This window comes from Balearica regulorum, chromosome 1, assembly GCF_011004875.1.
Source record: "Balearica regulorum gibbericeps isolate bBalReg1 chromosome 1, bBalReg1.pri, whole genome shotgun sequence".
NCBI lineage: Eukaryota > Metazoa > Chordata > Aves > Gruiformes > Gruidae > Balearica > Balearica regulorum.
The window spans coordinates 73,701,558-73,718,113 of NC_046184.1; the positions used below are offsets into that span (position 1 = coordinate 73,701,558).

General features: G+C 40.0%; 1 protein-coding gene across 9 annotated transcripts in view; it reads left to right on the forward strand.

Moving 5' to 3' along the window:
• SOX5 (SRY-box transcription factor 5) overlaps positions 1–16,556 on the forward strand; it is a 657,382-nt gene that overhangs the window by 465,929 nt on the left and 174,897 nt on the right. For 7 of the 9 annotated variants that reach the window (XM_075758111.1, XM_075758131.1, XM_075758121.1 and 4 more), the window contains one exon: positions 4,672–4,761. The exons of the other annotated variants lie outside the window; for them this stretch is intronic. In XM_075758111.1, coding sequence (XP_075614226.1) covers positions 4,672–4,761 — 90 coding nt within the window. The remainder of the gene's footprint in view (positions 1–4,671; positions 4,762–16,556) is intronic. 9 annotated transcript variants of the gene reach the window in all.

Sequence of the window (16,556 nt, forward strand, 5' to 3'; positions counted from 1 at the left end):
GCTAGCTCTGGCTGCTGGGACTTCTTTGTCTTTGGTCAAGTAGCATATGGAGTTAAAAATACACACACACACACACCCCCCCCCCCAAAAAAAACCCGAGTCCAGATGAGAGAGTAGTGTCAGACATTAGAAAAGGATTTAGGTGTGATGAAGGGTGATTCTAGTCTGCCTCCCTCATTCATGATGGTCTTTTTCTCTCCTTTGCCAAGAAGTTTATGCTTCGGACTGTCTCTGATCTGTCATCTATTCCTGGAGTTTCAGCTGGCTTTAGTAGCTAAAAATTCCCTTTGCTTGTTTGTGCTTGGCTAGAAGCTTCAGCCTTGCCTTTCATATCTGGACCCTACCACTGTAATCCTTGTCACTGTGATTTGTAACTGAGATTATTACAACACATTGTGCAGAGGGCTGATATGTAGACACTACAAAGAAGATAATCACTCCTGCAGAATGCCTTTCTGATTTCTTATGGATGACATTAGCCACAGGGAACACACTGGATCTGCTTTTTGACACCTTCATTGGCTTCTCATTCATTTCCAGGTGCAGCTCAACCAGGTGCTAGAGAGTGACAGAAAGCCCTGATTATTTTGGCACTTGCTCAGCTTTAGAATAGAAGACCTTGGCTCTGCCACTGGGCCTTCTTGGGTGACCTTGGGCAAGCCATTTCTTTCTCTGCCTTATTTTCCCTACTTGGGAATAATGATGTCTTTCCAACTAAAGCTGGAAAATTACACAACGGTTAGGACATACAAAGTCGTCATCAGATTTGACACGGGCAAGCAAACATTGTCACTATCAGCTGACCTAATGAAGTTCTCTGCTTTTCCCCACAAATCTTACTTCAGCCATATACCCGTAGAGTAGGCAGCTACAACACTGCTACTGTAATGATAATGACCTCTTTTGTAAAGCAGTGAGATCTAATGCTGAAAAGCACTATACTGAACTGCCTGATCAGTTCTAATTGGGACCCTCAGAGTAACAGCCCTCAAAGTAATTGTCTTGGACTTGCCAGGAGGAAATTTTGACATTTGCTGGTTTACATCTCTCAGCTTCCCTAAGTCTGAGTTTGCTGATTATTCAAAGTATGGTGCATGGCCTGATTCTTAAGTTTTCATATTGGGAGAGAGATTGGAGTATATCAGTTTTCTATGTAGGTTTTTAGAAGTATAGTAGGATACTAAGATGGAAACCTAGGAGTTATATAGTGTAACAGCTGAAATACTTTTATCACTAACATGGTTTAATTGCTGTTGCTATTCCATATAAGACTTGTATCCTTTCTGTCCTTACAACCACTTCCTTAAAATACTGTATCCATAACTCTCCTGCTGAGATTTTTTGGTATGCCTCCTTTATTCCTCTCCCCTGTTGATTTTCAGCCTCTTTCAAGGACTAGATTTAAATCAAAGGGCCTGTCTTTGACTTTAATAAGCTTTTAATAAAATCTGGGAAAAAAAAAAAAATGCCACCAACACCCCTCCAAGAGCAGTTTTTATGAGGATTTGCCTCCCTGCTCTAACCCCACAAGACCCCATATTCTGTGAGTACTGCTTCTCTACACACCTGGCCATAATTAAGTAGTCATTTTTCTTTCAGTCTTAGCCTTGTTTTACCAAACATGGTGTAATGTAGTATTGGGGGACCTTATAAAAGAATTAACTTGAAGTAAAGTAAAGCCTGACTGCCTGGTAAACATGCCACCCAGTAAGACACTTACTTATTTCAAGCAAGTTTTAAAATGTTGACTGTTTTGAAGCCTTGGATATCTCCCTTTGCAGTAGGATCATTAATTTTCTCTCCCTTTTTAATTTTCTGTCATGTTCCCCATCCTGATTTTTTTTGTTTGTTTAACGGAAAGTTACAAGTAGGTGAGGATTTTCTCAGAGTCTTAAAAACCTGGCTGTGTCAAGCTGAACAGCAGATAAACTGGTTAATAAGAACAGATCCCCCAAATTAAAGCACTTCAGTGGGGTTTGGATTGAAAAGGAAAACACGAAAGAGAAAACGAAGGGAATGCAATATGGACATCACGTGTGATCTTGCTCTCCTTTCAGGTAGGAGCTAGCACAGCAGTTTTTTTACAATCAGCCCTTGTGTGTTTGTGTGTTTTCCTTCCCTCCATGTTGTTTCACAGTTATCTGTTAGTAGCAGCAGTATTATTACACACAGATTAAAAGACAGGCAGCTTTTAGGCTCCCTGACAGTTGGCCAGAGCAGAGATTAGAGATAAAAGTTAATCCCGTGAGGTAATAGCAAAAAAAGGAGTACAAAGACATGAGATGAGCCGATAATGGTTTGTTTAGGTAAGAAGGCTTCCCTTGCCTTGGTGATTGGCTCTTGCTCAGTGGTGCTCTGAGTGATAGCTTCCCAAATCCTTGCTAAGGTTTATAACAGTTAGCAGCGGGCCTGGGAGAGAGCGAGGGAAAAAATATGGCAGCCAGCAGTGGTAAAACATAATGAAATCATTCTAACCATAAATGGAAGGTGCCGGACCGTGGGGGAGATGAGAGATGTTTTCTTCCACAGCTGCAGAGCTATTAGTCAGTTAACACTTGGACGGAGAGAGGTTAAAACAGTCTCTAAGTCGGGGTTTAAAATATCAAAGAAACTTATGTTTATGTTTCTTGTAAAGGGAAAATAACTTGAAAATGTAACAACACGAATATGACTGAGGGTGGTTAAAATGTTAATAGTCTGATAGATTTTAAGGTCCGTTTCTCTTAAGTTTACTGTTCCTGGCTGTTTCATTATACCTGTGGCAAGTTCAGAGAGAAAAGTTTTCAAAGATTTTCTTGTATTTCATGTATGTAGGAATGCTCTTAAATCTGCATGACATCACAAATGAAATTCAAATAAATCCATCCCTTTATAGTCAAGTTAGGAAGGGATATTCAGCAGAAGATTAGGAACATGAAACAAGTGATTTTTTTACTTCTGTACAGCCCTATCATTTTGCAGCTAACACAGATAAATATGTGTTTGAAATAGAAGCTATCAACCAACCACTGGCAATTCAGCTCTTCACTGCAGTCTCAAAATTGAAGAGGTGGAAATTCATATCTTTGTTTTTTTAAACAAAGATTGATGAAAGCAGTAGCATTCTGATTCTTCAGTATAGTAATAATAATAATATGATTCTGAAATAACCAATTAGCAAGCTAGAATTACTGGACCTGCCTTAAAACTGGCTATTGCTAGGCTAACACTAGGCTAAGTGAACTGTAATAGAAGTAAAAGCGTGCTGTATTAGGGCGTCTAGCCATCAGAATTGATGGAAGAAAAATTTGCCCTCACATTTGCTTCCTTGTGCTTCTCTTTTGATGAGGGCAGGGAAGTAGCATGAATACCAAAAGGCACAATTATAAATAGAACCACTCCAGAGTGACCACAAGCATGAGTTCTGTAAGATACAATTTGTTCTAATCTCTGAATTTCTTTAGTTCCCCTAAGAATCTATTTCAAGGAGTCAGTAAATCAAACTCTGATTTATTCTTCTTTTCTATCAAGGACTGAATAGCTAGATATTAATTAATATCTCACTTGGAATATTAATGAAAATTATTTGTGTGATCACAGTGAGGAGGTCTGGGAAGGAAAAGTGATGAGAAGGTTGGAATCTAACCAGTCAAATTTTCTCCCTAAACTGAGAGGGAAGTAAAACTATTATTTTTAAGATTATTTTTTTAATATCATAACAAAGTACTTCGATCACTCACGAGAGTGTTTGCCACGCTTTCAGGGTCTGTGAACTGTGGGACAGACTGGGCTAATAACATTTGTAGATTAGTGTTCAAATTCATGAAATCTGAATCAGTTATATTCATCGTTCGAGAGAGCTCCTTTGAGGTTTGAGACAAAAATATTAGTTAGCAATCAGTAAGTATTGTACTATGTCCTCTTTCTGCAGTTATACATAACTGAAGTGTTTGCAAGAAGCCATCTAACAGTGGAATGAAAACACCGCTCCACAAATCAATAATATGGTTTTACTAGAGAGGCCCACCATCTTACAGGAAATACCAGTTTCCTCCAAATACAGAAGCACAAGCTGCTGTAGGTACATTACAGAGCTGTAGACTATCATCTTCTGATGCATGAGATCCTAACGTTGCTGAAGTAACACTAAGATGTCACAGAGGTAGTAGTATATCCTCCTATGGAACAGTGCGTCTGGGAGTGTCTTGTGTGGTGACCAGAGCTGCAGGCACTTGCAAGATGCTAATTTGTGAATAAAAGGGGGTGATAGGTGGGAATTTTCATTTCCAGAATTTCCTGACAGAAAAAAAAGAACATTTTTATAACAATATTTTCAAGTCAGGCCTTTCTTTGTTGCAAGTGTTTGTCCAAATATGATGCAGTTTTGCATCCTTCTCTGTCTGAAAGCCTGTAAACTTGCCAAGGTGTGTCATGTCCTGTTTTGTTGGTTTGGTTTTGGCCATAGGAATTCCAGCTCCATTTTCTCCTTTTTGTGCTTGAATGAGCAGGAAAAAGAAGTCAGGGTTCAGAGAATGTCCTTTTCCAAAGGGGCTCAGCTGAGTTTCTCTTCCTTAAATAATTCTGAAGCTCCTTGCTTCAGGCTTAGTTAGATTAGTACAAAGTCAGGTTATGAAGTTGTAAGAAGTTCTAAGAAACTGGTAACAAAATTTAGCCTCAATTTTTTTTCTTTAGAACAATTAGACAAGAGAAGGAAACAGAAGGAAAAATGCCAGCCTCTCCACTTGCCAAAAGAATTGTCCCATTCCTCTCTTCTGTTCAGAGGTAATTCACATTTTTGGATAACAGCTTGCCATAGCTTTCATAAACAGTGCTAATATAATTTGTTCCTAATAGAATTTCATGGTGCACATAGCTTGCAGATAATTGGTTTAGGAGTAAATTGAGGGGAGGGGTTTTCTCCAGTCTGTCTTTTTGTCATTTGCTGCCTCTGTGTGTCATTCAGAGTCCAACTCAATCAAGAGTCTATTACTGATAGCTGAACAATGTGGTGCCTACAGATCTTTTATGATGCAAAAGTGGGCAGTTGCATTGTGCATGTTTCAAAAGGCATGACATAAAAAAAGAATCAAAGAAAGAACTTTACATACAGGCTTTTAGATAGGAAAGTGATTCATTGGAAATAGGGTTTGGCTATAATTTTCTTGTTTAGAATCCTAAATTGAGTAACAGAGCTTCTTGAAGATTCTCAATTTTTTTATTGAGAGTCAAAGAAATGATGTGAAGTTGGGGTGTCGCTCCATTTAGTATGTCAGGGCTGCTGCGCTTCTCTAACATCTTAATGCTTCACATATTCCTAACTTTTCCCAAACTAAGGAACAGGGAAGTAAAATCATTTAAGCTCCCTGCAGCAGGGTTTGGTACCATCACATGCAATGGTCTGTGTAGGTATCAGGGGTTGGTGTTAGAAGCTTTAGCACTCATCAGAAGGGAAATACAGATTATCCAAAACCTGTGTGAAGTTTTTTTTAAAAAGCAAACCAAATCATATTTTGAAAGTCTTACCTTGATGGATGACTTTCTCTTGACTGAATGGGTTTGTTCCCTTTAGGACTAGTGCACAATTTATGTGAATAGTATATTTCATGTTCTTTTTGCAGTGGGGCATATTGGGAAAAATCTTCAATTTTCCATTGCTGCAGTCAGACTTCACATAATGATGATGAGTTATACAACCCTCAATTTAGATGATATTCAAGTATTTGTGCACTTTTTCTTGACTGTGATAATCTATAAATAAACAAGTAGATTCCACAAAAATAGTCCTGTTAAAAACATTTTGTCTGTGTCCATTGACTCGCATGGTCAGACATGTCAGAGAAATACATGTGGGTTTGCTGTGCTCTAGTACATTGGTCTGCACCAAAAAGATGAAGTCTCAAGCCCCGGGAAAGCGAGGGAGAATAAAAAATATCCTCAAGTTTTTTCCTTGTCAGGATTAAAGTCTTTTACCTGAACTGCCCTATTCCTAACTGTAAAAAGCCACAAAGTTAAATGAAAATCAGCTTTTGTGATCAGGAATCAAATTGTAATTAGTAAAATAAAGGTAGCTTCACTGTGGTGCCATTAGAGATCTCCTGCCGTACTGCTCAACTCAAAAATTGTACCTTTCTCCCAGTGATGTGGTATGAGGCAAGCAGCAGTGATTAATGTTGCTATTATACAGCCTGGAAGTACAGTCTGACCACTGATAAAATAGCTTCACTCTGAACCAAACAGCTTTCGTATGCTGTATAGTATGAAATCAAAAGGTAAAATTTTGTCTTTGGTTTCTCATACCATTTTGTATTAATAGGGCACTAGGAAACAGAAATCAAAAAAAGTAATAGGAATCCCTTTCTCTCAAAAAGTGAACCTGTAGAAGACTTTGAGTCATTTTATTTTCTTGCTGGTTTTGGAAACAAACTTCTATACAGAGATGATCAATTTGATCAGAGAAAATAGTCTTTTGCAAAACAAACCAAAACACAGCCAATTTTAAGCAAGATCTCCATCAGTCATTCACAGGAAGACGTAGGGGATTTTGGTTCTACTTTTTCCCAATCTTTTCCAGCCTCCTACATGTCTGGGTTATAGGTGGGGTCAAGTTGGGAAACATTAAAAATCAGAGAAAAACAATTTTTGGTATGCTTAATGTTTATCCGAAAGTAAGAAAAGCCATTCAAAAGACTTTTTTTAGTGAGTGAGCTTTCCTGGTAGTTTAAGAGACCCAGGTGATTCAGGGAGTCTCAACAATGTCTACAATTTTAAGTAATTATCTGAACTTTCAGAGTTTTAAAGGTTATTCCCGTCACTAGCGGTACAATACGTTCACCGTGACTGGCAACTTTAGGGAGCGTGCAGTTTTTACTCTGTCGATGCTTGGCTAGCATTTTGTTCATGCGCTGCTCTGTATTCTTGACAGCAAATTGATTTAACTTGCAGCAGGGAAGAGCGTGCGCGTGTGTACGCGCGCGTGTGTCTGTGAGCGCGCGAGCAAGCGAGCGAGCACGCGGGAGAGGGGGGAGAGAAAGAAATGCGCCTATATGAAATGTACTGGGGGGAGCAAGGCGAGGATACTGAATGGCAACATTTAGGCATTGACTGTGACGTTGTATTAACCTTTTTAATGGATGTATGTAATAAAGTGACATGTAAATGGAGCACAAGGGGAGATATGACACTATATCTGGAAAAGGATAAAACAGTCAGTGAATACTGGGCTATTATAGCAGTTTGCAAACCTTGGATAAACTCAGTCAGCGGTTGTATAATTGGTTATTCAATCCCGACCCTTGTTCACAGCTCAAAGCCAGGAACACTGAGACCTGTTGCCAATTTGAGTGAATGCAGTGACTGTACTCAGCCGGGGCCTAACACTGGAGCCAGGCCTTTTCCTGTGGGCTGGTTTCCACCATGTCTGGGACTGGCGCGGTGACAGTAGCCCTTTTGTTGTGAAAGGCTGGCTGGTACTCCCCTCCTTTGCAAAATGTCTAACAGCTACACAAATATAAGAAAATAGGAAAAGGGACTTACTGTAGCTTTTCTCTTACCGAGTTAAACGTAGGGGCTTTGAAAAGGAGGCAAAGTCCAAGCAATAAGGAAAACTGAAGCATGTTGTGAAACATTATGGCCAGATAAGGAAAGTGCCGTGTTCTTCCAATGTATGATATGATCCATGAGGAAAGCTGGATTCTCTGAAATCACATGAGACACAAACTGTACATCCAGAGTGATGTTCTCCTGCTCCGTATGGAAACGCTCAGCCCTGCACATGCAGTTGTCTCCCAACCCATGCCGGGCAGCCTGGGAAGCACGTTCTGGAGCAATGACTCCTGCGGGCCCACTGCGGTGGCCGCTTGCGTGAACACAGGAGCTCCTGCGTGGACCCACTCCATAAAAAGTTCAAAACTGTTGACGTTGTCGTCATGGGTTTGGTTTGAGAACAGCCGGTTATGGAGGTTGTCTCTTGCATTATGGAGGCAGCATTGTATAAGCCAGCTGGAGATGAACAGAGAGAGTGTTACAAGTACCCCGGTTCTCTCCACCCTCATCCCTACACACACAACTTTCCAGTAAAAGCAGGGAGATATTTATGGAATGTCCTGACTCAGAGGCCAGCTGTTTCTCTTCTAGTAAATGGTAGTTAGAAATAAATCAGAAGAAGGTTTGATTTTGGTTGATGAATAATGAATATTCAGTAATATATATAGAAGATGAGCCTAGATGAGCTAATGGTCCCTTCTAGTTTCCAACTTTTTGTGAATGAATCTGCAGTGCTATGAATCTACCGTTTCTCTTTTCCCTTTTCCCTCCCTTTCCGCCCCACTTTTCCCTAGCTTTCAGTAGTGGCATCTTGCTCCTTCACAAGCATTATAGTTTCTACATTTACCTAGGTTACACAGTGTTATTTTTGTCATGTCACCAAACTATGCCACCTCAGAGAGAAGAGAATTATTGACACAGTAGATTATGCACAATCTTTTAAGTTACAAAATAAAATCGAGGTAATGGTTAAAATTATATGCCTGTAGATCACAAAGAGATGGGCTTGGGGGCTAATCTCTTTGCCATTCTGATTTACTCTAGTTCAGAGAAAATAATACAGAGTGCCCGATTTAATGAAAGGCAGCAATTCAATCAAGAGGTTCTGCTGAGGTCATATAATATAAATGGTTACAGCACCTCTTGACTGAGTTACAGCCTTGATAATTCAGTACTTTGTTGTTATTTATGAGGGTAACTTTTCAAAGCAATCTGCATATCTCCCGCTAAAACCTGCTTTGAAAATTTTATACCATGATGTCATTGAAGAAGAATTTTTTTTCTTTTAGTGAGAAAAGAAAAAAAAAAAACCACACCAGCAAAATGAGAGGGGAAAGGAATGCATTGTTTTAGAATAGAAATTAATCACTTGGAAATGGACTGGTTATTGTGAAGCAAATGCAGAAAGAGTATTGAACTTGCAATACATGAGAAAAACTACAGAAACTCTGCCGAGGCTTTAAATGGAAAATACACCACACCATCTCATTATAACACAGCTTTGGGAGTGAAGAGTTATAACAGTGGAGAAAAAGCAGCATTATGGAAATATAATATTGTTTTTTTTATAATCATAGTTAATGTGGCTCAGCCTTAACTGAAGTATTGTATGGAGTAGCAGGAACATATTGTAGTAGGGACTCTTCGAATTTGGGTGTTTGGGGTGCTTATATGAAGAAGGACGTAGTGTTGCATGCTGGTGAAACTAGAATGGTTTAGTGGTCAGGAGAAAACTGCACTGAGTCCATTGAAAGCCTATCCCTATTGAGGTTGAAAAATCCATTCAACATACACACTCATCTTCTTAATCCCCAAATATTATCGGTGTTTTACATCACAATGCGATATTGTCTGCAAGGATAATGCTCTGATGTCTCCCTTAGGTCAATGTTTCCAATTTAGTGAATTGTAGGTGTCCGACTGGAGAGTCCATACTCTTCTGTAGAAGAGTGAACGCTTGAGATGCCTCATTATTTAATGTAGCTAAGAGACTAGTGGGCTTAAAGGATTTTGTAGTTGCCCCACAGAGAACTACCCAAATGTAATTTAAATAAGAATGGAGGAAAACTTTTTATTCCTTTATTTTCTCCAAGTTAGAAATATTCAAAGTGGTAATAGCTGCTTTTATATGTTTTAAACTTACAAAAAGTATCTGAAATATATAGTGAAACAAGTGTTTCATTAAACTCAGATCAAGGCTTTGCAGAAGCCTAGCTTTTGTGCAGAGCGCTCTAGCACAGTGCACACCTGTGGTGCTCCTTTTTTTCTCTGGCTAAAGGTAAATGGGAGAGGGAGGAAGGATGAAAAGTACAACACACTGCCCACCAAAGTAAACCACAAATCACAGCTGAGCTACACTTCAACTCCGAACTCTTAGAAAGCAAAATAATTTTTGATCAGTTGTTTTAGAATTGAGTCTCATTCACAAGATTATCTGAGAATTGAGAATTTCTGTTGCCAAATTTAGAACCCACCAATAGGTTCCTTCTAAATGTAGCAGGAATTTGCAAATTTAGAGGCCAAGTTTCATAAAGATCTGGAAGAAGTTTGACTTTTGGAATTGCTGCATTACATTTCCTCCATTTTACTTCTCTGCCTGAGTTAGAATGAGATCAAGATACCTTTTTTTTTGTTCAAATACGAATGTATTATTTCCATGAAGAATTACTGTATTTGATTGATAAATGCATATTTCTACCTTTTCTATGAAACCCAGTCATTTTATATATTCCTTAATCCCCTGGCCATATAATAAACAATATCCTGGCTCTTCTGTTACATGTAAAGCAAAAGCTGATCGTGCCATTTTCTACTACCTACCCTGCCATCCTTGCAAGGATGGACATAACGTATTCTATATTACGCCCTAGAGTGTGACCTTCGTTTTTTTACTTAGGCTGCCTTTTTCTCTATTCTTGATTCAGCTTTTGTTGAAGTAACTGGAAAGATGGTCTCTCTGATGTACCAGGAATTAGATGGGACCCTCTGGCTCCATCATCTCCTATATTAGGGCTCAAGAAATACATGAGCAAATGGGAAAGTTTTCCAAAGACCTATGATGATCTGTGAGAGACTTGGAAAGTTAGGCTCCATTTTACACCAAGTGTCTATTAAGGCACTTCCATTTCTTTAGCAACAGAGTGGGAAGCTGTGTAAATTGGTGGTGTAGTGCTTAATGGCTGTGTTCATATAACCAGGAGGCTCCGAGTTCAGTTCAGTGGTTAGAACATAGGAGAGAAGGGAGAACCGGCACAGAATAATTCATTCTTTCTCTTCTGTTCTTCCCTGTAACCATTGTATTTTACATGGCATTTGACCATAGTCTGTTTGTCATTCATGTGGCTTATTCCCCCCTCCGCCCCTGGAGTACATTGGAAATGCCGTTGAGAGGGAAAGGGGACACGGGAGGGCACGATTGTGTGGGTTTTGCCAATTGCAACTCTTAGACTTTGCTGAAAGCTGCAGTCGGTCAGTGTGGTTATGTGAATACAGAAATTTATTCCATTGGCTTTCAAGGTATAGACTGCTTTCATTTATGCCATAGCATCCCCCCAGGATTAAGTCATTTGTTGCTCTGGCATTCTCTTAAAGCCTGGTCACAAAAAGAGAACTTTTGAACAATGGGCCTGTTATCCTATTCAGCCTTTTCTGATCTATTAAATTCCCTGTTACACCATTCTGCAATTACTCCACACCCCACCTTCCCAGACCCCCTGTTCTCAAGCAATCTGGGAAATTTGCCCTTGTCATTTGCCGCACTCCACAGGAGCCCCACATCCCTCTCTTTCCTCACACCACTTTTGATACTGACTCTGGGTCCTTTTCCGTGCTTGGTGTACTCACACGTATTTGGTGCGACTCTCCTTCATACCTGCATACCAGAGAAACATTTAATATGTGTTTATTTAAATACTTCTCTGTTTTATTCAGAGAGAGGGTAGGGTTTAAAAGAAAATATTTCAGTCTCAGCCCCAGTTTTATCTCAGGGTTGAAAAAGAAAAGCTGAATTGTGGTGTGGTTCTTTTTCCAAACATGTCTTACTAGATACGAAAAAAAATCTGTGTGTAAACTGCATATTGTTGAGCACTGTGTCTGCAAAAAAGAGGTAGGTACCATACATGAGAGGTCGTTAGTCACAAAGTTAAATTGCAAGAGATACGATTCCATATAACAGTTTGATAATGGTATTACTCAGAGTTCTTAACATATTTTGATGTGTCAATGTTAAAATTGAGGTACAGTTTAAGAATTGACTTGCATTGATTCCTTTTTTCACAGCAGCACCAACAGTTCTCTACTGAAGTGATTTCAGTGCAAACATTAAAATTTAGCTGAGTTTCTTAGAGATTTGGAGATAGTTTGAATCAAAGTTCAGAGTTACCCCACAAAGATACAGGCACAAGAAGACAGAGCCTGGAATCCCAGCGGTAAAGCTGCACGGATCTGTGCACAGATCTGTTCTTTGGGTTCGTGCACAGATCTGTTCTTTGGTCTGATACGCTCTTCATTTACAGATTTGATCTTTATTTGGAGGAGCTATCACTCCCAAAAAGCACCCAGTTTTACTGTCAGGAGGATTGTTTTTAGGTCTTGCAAGACTGCCTTCCTGAGTATAGGTCCAGCTCCTCATAAGGATTTGTCTCGCTAATTCTCAGATTAAGCATTGTGATCCGTGTGTCCCGTTCCTTTACTCAGTTACGACCTAGTCAATGCTTGAGATCATAGTCAAAGAGGGAAGTTTGGGTTTGGTTTTTCTTTCGATAGGTAGATGTGGTCCCCTTGAGGGTTTTGAATATGAGGCCAAAGTCTTAGGAAAGACAAGGCGGTGATTAAGCTTCAGATTCATAAAGACCCATGTTGTTGACCTAGGTGATTTGCTGTTTTCTGGACCAGTCAGAGCTGTTCAGAAGATGCCTTGTTTCTTTTGTAATCATGGGAAGGTAGAAATAATCAAGACAAGAGAACACAGCTATGAAGATCACTGGTACCAGATTTCTATATGATAAAAACATAGTGCAGCTTTTCTGCTCATTTACAGCACAAGTCAGGTGTCTCTTATCACCACACCTAAGAAGCAAAGGATGATTAGGATCCTGAACTGCAGATGTTGCAGAGAAGGTGGACCCTTCCAAGTGGTTCTTTCTTCATCTGAAAAAAACTTCTTCATCCTGTTAAGTTCAGTTTAAGCCTCGTCGTCACTGATCTTGTGGGACTATGCAGGCGAATGCTTTGAATTGCAAAAAAAATAATTGGTTTTGTTTATGAGAAAGACCTCATTTCAGTCATCCCCAAGCACTGGGGGCAGGCATCCTCAAACTGGTAGTTTGAGAGATCTGGAAGCATGAGTACACCTATTCCTCCCTTGTTTTTTGATGGAGCAAATTAGCTTCCAGAAACAACAAGGACAAGTTTGTTGGACAAAGTGGGAGAAGGCAAACTCTAGGTGGCAGTTGATGAGATTGGTAGTGCAGAGGTGAGGGGGCTGTTTCTTGTTTTAAAGTAACTTCCCTCCATCAGAGGAAATGTTGACATTCTCCATATTTCTGAGGTCTGTGTTCTTTTACCAGGGAGAATGTAGTGCCTCTTGATTTGTCGCCATTGTGAAAAGAGCTGCTCAGTGAAAGACCTTAATTCTTGGGAAGGTATTCTGTTCCTGCCATGCATTCACCTTACTGGTCCTTGGTGATTCATGAAGCCATCCTGAATGCTTTCCTGATCTTTCTTGTGGAACTGGACAACTATTTGCAGAGGAAGTTGTATCATCCTGAGGTGAATGGATGAAGCCTAAGTTTTCTGAAATAGTCTGAACAAGTTCTGCTGCAGGGCATGACTGCATGCAGTAAGACTCCGCTCTGATAAAAAAGAGTAAGATTTTGTCCCTTTAGAGTGCTGGCAGTGATTTGAAGGCATGGTTTATGCTTGACTCTAAATCCTATTGTCTTTTCTGATAGCAGAGGTTCATGTTACAGCTCTTTACCTCCTTTCTTTCATGTTTGCCTGGGCTGCTGCAGTTATCTATTGGATGGCTGGGGAACGGGGGAGCTGGGTGATTGTGACCATTTTCAATAGTCAGGGAGTGGCTGCAGAGTTGCCCTGACTCTCCTACTCCTTCAGTGCATTGTGTAATACAAGTACCTTTTGGATTTTGACAAATGAGTCCTCGTTTCTTGGTTTTGTTCTTTCCTTGTTCTCAGTATTGTTTTCTTTGTCTCTCTTTTCTCCTCTTTGACTTTTCTGGTTTTACTTTCTGACTTTCCTTTCCCCTTGTCTAGAACTATTATGTTAAAGAGCTATGCATAATAGACTTTCTCTGATTTCTCTTCACTTATTTGGGGATTACCTGTCACAACTGCTACATGGCTGAACCACCCATGTATTGTGATGTTATTCCCCTAACTCAGGAAGAAAAATGCTCGATCAAAAGGAAACCCATGTATTTCCTCTCCCTATTTACGCTGAAAATAACAGAGTCCAAAAAAATCCTATGAATGGAGACAAGTGAGAACAAACAGAACAAGTTGTCAAGGCAGATGGAATGCTGTAAAACTTCGGTGGAGAAGCCTGTGTGCAAATCTTGGAGAATTATTTTAAAGCAAGTCCAAAGATGACATTAGCTTTAATAATTTCTACTTAATTGACATAATGATTCCATGCAAATATCATTTACATCACAACTAGCAGCCTGATTTACTGTGAAACTACCTGCACTTCAGAAGCTTTGATTTATAGTAATACATATTTTTTATTATTATTATTATTGTTCATGTCTTTTTGGCATCTGGCAATCGATGATTGAGATTTTGTTTTCACATATGTTGTGCAAGAGGAGTTCAGGATGTGTAGTTGTTTAGCATCAGGCGTATGTGCTTTAATTCTCACTTCCAGTGGTAAAACAGTCTGTCGTATTTTTAAAGAGAATAGAAATCTGAGCCTACTGTGTGTTTTCTTGGTTGTTTCAGGGGATATCCTTTTCAGTTTTCTATTTTCATTTTTTAAAAATCCTTCTAATGGTTTTATTAACATCCCAAATGAGTATTTTATGGTTCTTTCAATGTTATCATTAGGTTCAAATTATAATAGTACACAATTACTCTAGGAAGTACACAGACAATCTGATGACTGTAGCCCTTTTCACTACACAATTATATCAACTTATAATTTAAATAAACAGGTCCAGATGATCAAAAGACGTACATGCTCTTACCTCAACTTGATTGATAACATCTGACTCTAAACCAGCCAGTTCCATGGTATGTCAGTATTTCGATGGTTTTTAGCATTATACTTGCAACTTTCAAGTGTTTGTGCTTCCAGATGACTTACGTGCTGGTTTACTGATTTTGTTTGGACATGGAATTGCCTGATGTGCTGTCATATTTACCTGGTTTGCCAGGACAGTGGCAATACAGGGTTTGCATTTGATGGAGCTTATCTGTTATATGCAATTTATTAGTTGAATAACCTCAACTAGTAAATATATGTGTACAAATGCATGTATTCATTATTAGGATCAGAAAACATTTTGGCACATTTTTTTTCCTCCTAGCAGTAACAGGTCTGAGTGCGTTGTTTCAATGGGTGCAGTCATTTTCATTTGAGGGAAAATGAATTTTTCTTCCATCCACCATTGTTCTCTGAAGAGGATTATAGTATAGTCGGTGAAATGCTAAGAAGGGTAAAGAAAAAATTACGTTAACCTCAAAAAGCGGGAATGTCTCACTTATCGCCTCACTTTGTAATTATCCTGCAAAAACAAATACTGGGGGGCCAGGGGGGGGAACCTCTTCTTTCTGTCCGACTTCCACTTCCCCTTACTCTCGCTGTCACTCCTGGCAGTGTAACTAATGGTCATATCTGGATCCAGCCCTCCCCACCTCCGCTCTGCTGACATCATAAATTATCCAGATCTAAATGGACAACATTCATTAGCTGTGCACTTTACAGAAAGAGCCAGCTCAGGAGCTAAGCGCGTCGCCCATTTTTATTAAAAGTTAAAAAGCTCCTTGCTGTCACGGAAAGGGGAGATTGGAGGAGGTACAATGGAGGACAGTGCCGCAGAGCTAATAAATAAAAATAATAACTATTACCATTGGTTGAGTGACCCGGGGAGAAGAGCACTACCGAGCCATTTGTTGTTCCCTTTCACTTGTCAACAGCAGTGGCTTAAAGCCTTCGCCATTGTTCAGGGCCTAATAGCACCTGTTGGGAAGATAGGAAGACAGCTGTCAAAAAAAAAAAAAAAAAGAAAAAAAAGGGGGAAAAAAAAGAGGGTGGGGGAGGAGGGCGGAAACCGATGATTAGTTCGGTACCATGCACTTTGGTGCAGCTGCAGCAGGACGTTTCGTGGTTTCCATTCGGATGCGAGGTTCTTCCCTCCGCAGCCCTGGCCAGCCAGCTCTGGTCCCCGGCACTCACCGGGACAGGCACTGGTGGAGCCCAGAGCGCGCGGGTGCCGGGCCAGGGGAACGGAGCCCAGCGTGCCCCTTCCCGAGAGGAGTGAGAGTTAACAAAAAACCCAAAACCCCGGCCTCAACAGCGGAAGTTGTGGCTTTGTGAGAAGAGTGCTTGTTTCGCTTTCTTTTTCCTTTTTCTTGCTCTCTTGTGTTGGCAAATAAGGCTCCTCTTCCCTCTTTGTCAAGGTAAAGGCGACACGTAAGGAAGACGGAGAGGTAAGGAGCCCCAGGTATCCACGGCTCCCTTTGCAGCTGATCGTCTGGAAGCCAGTGGCGCATACTTTTTGGCAGTGGGAAATAACGGCTGTGGCAAGGGCTGCAAGATGGGCTATTTAGAAAATTGTCTCCTCGGCTTCATCACATGTAGTCCTTGCTTTTGGCATTTTGGGGAAAATTATGAGCACTTTAGGACTCTTTTTTTTTTTTTTTCATTTTTAAAAAGTTGCTTTGAGATTTTCAGATAAAAATGCTATAGTAACTGTACATGAAGGGTTACATTGTTGCTGTTGAATTTAGGATTTGAGCTTCAGAAGGATTTCCTTGAAATTCTAGCCAAACACCGTAGTTCTCAATTTATGTTTT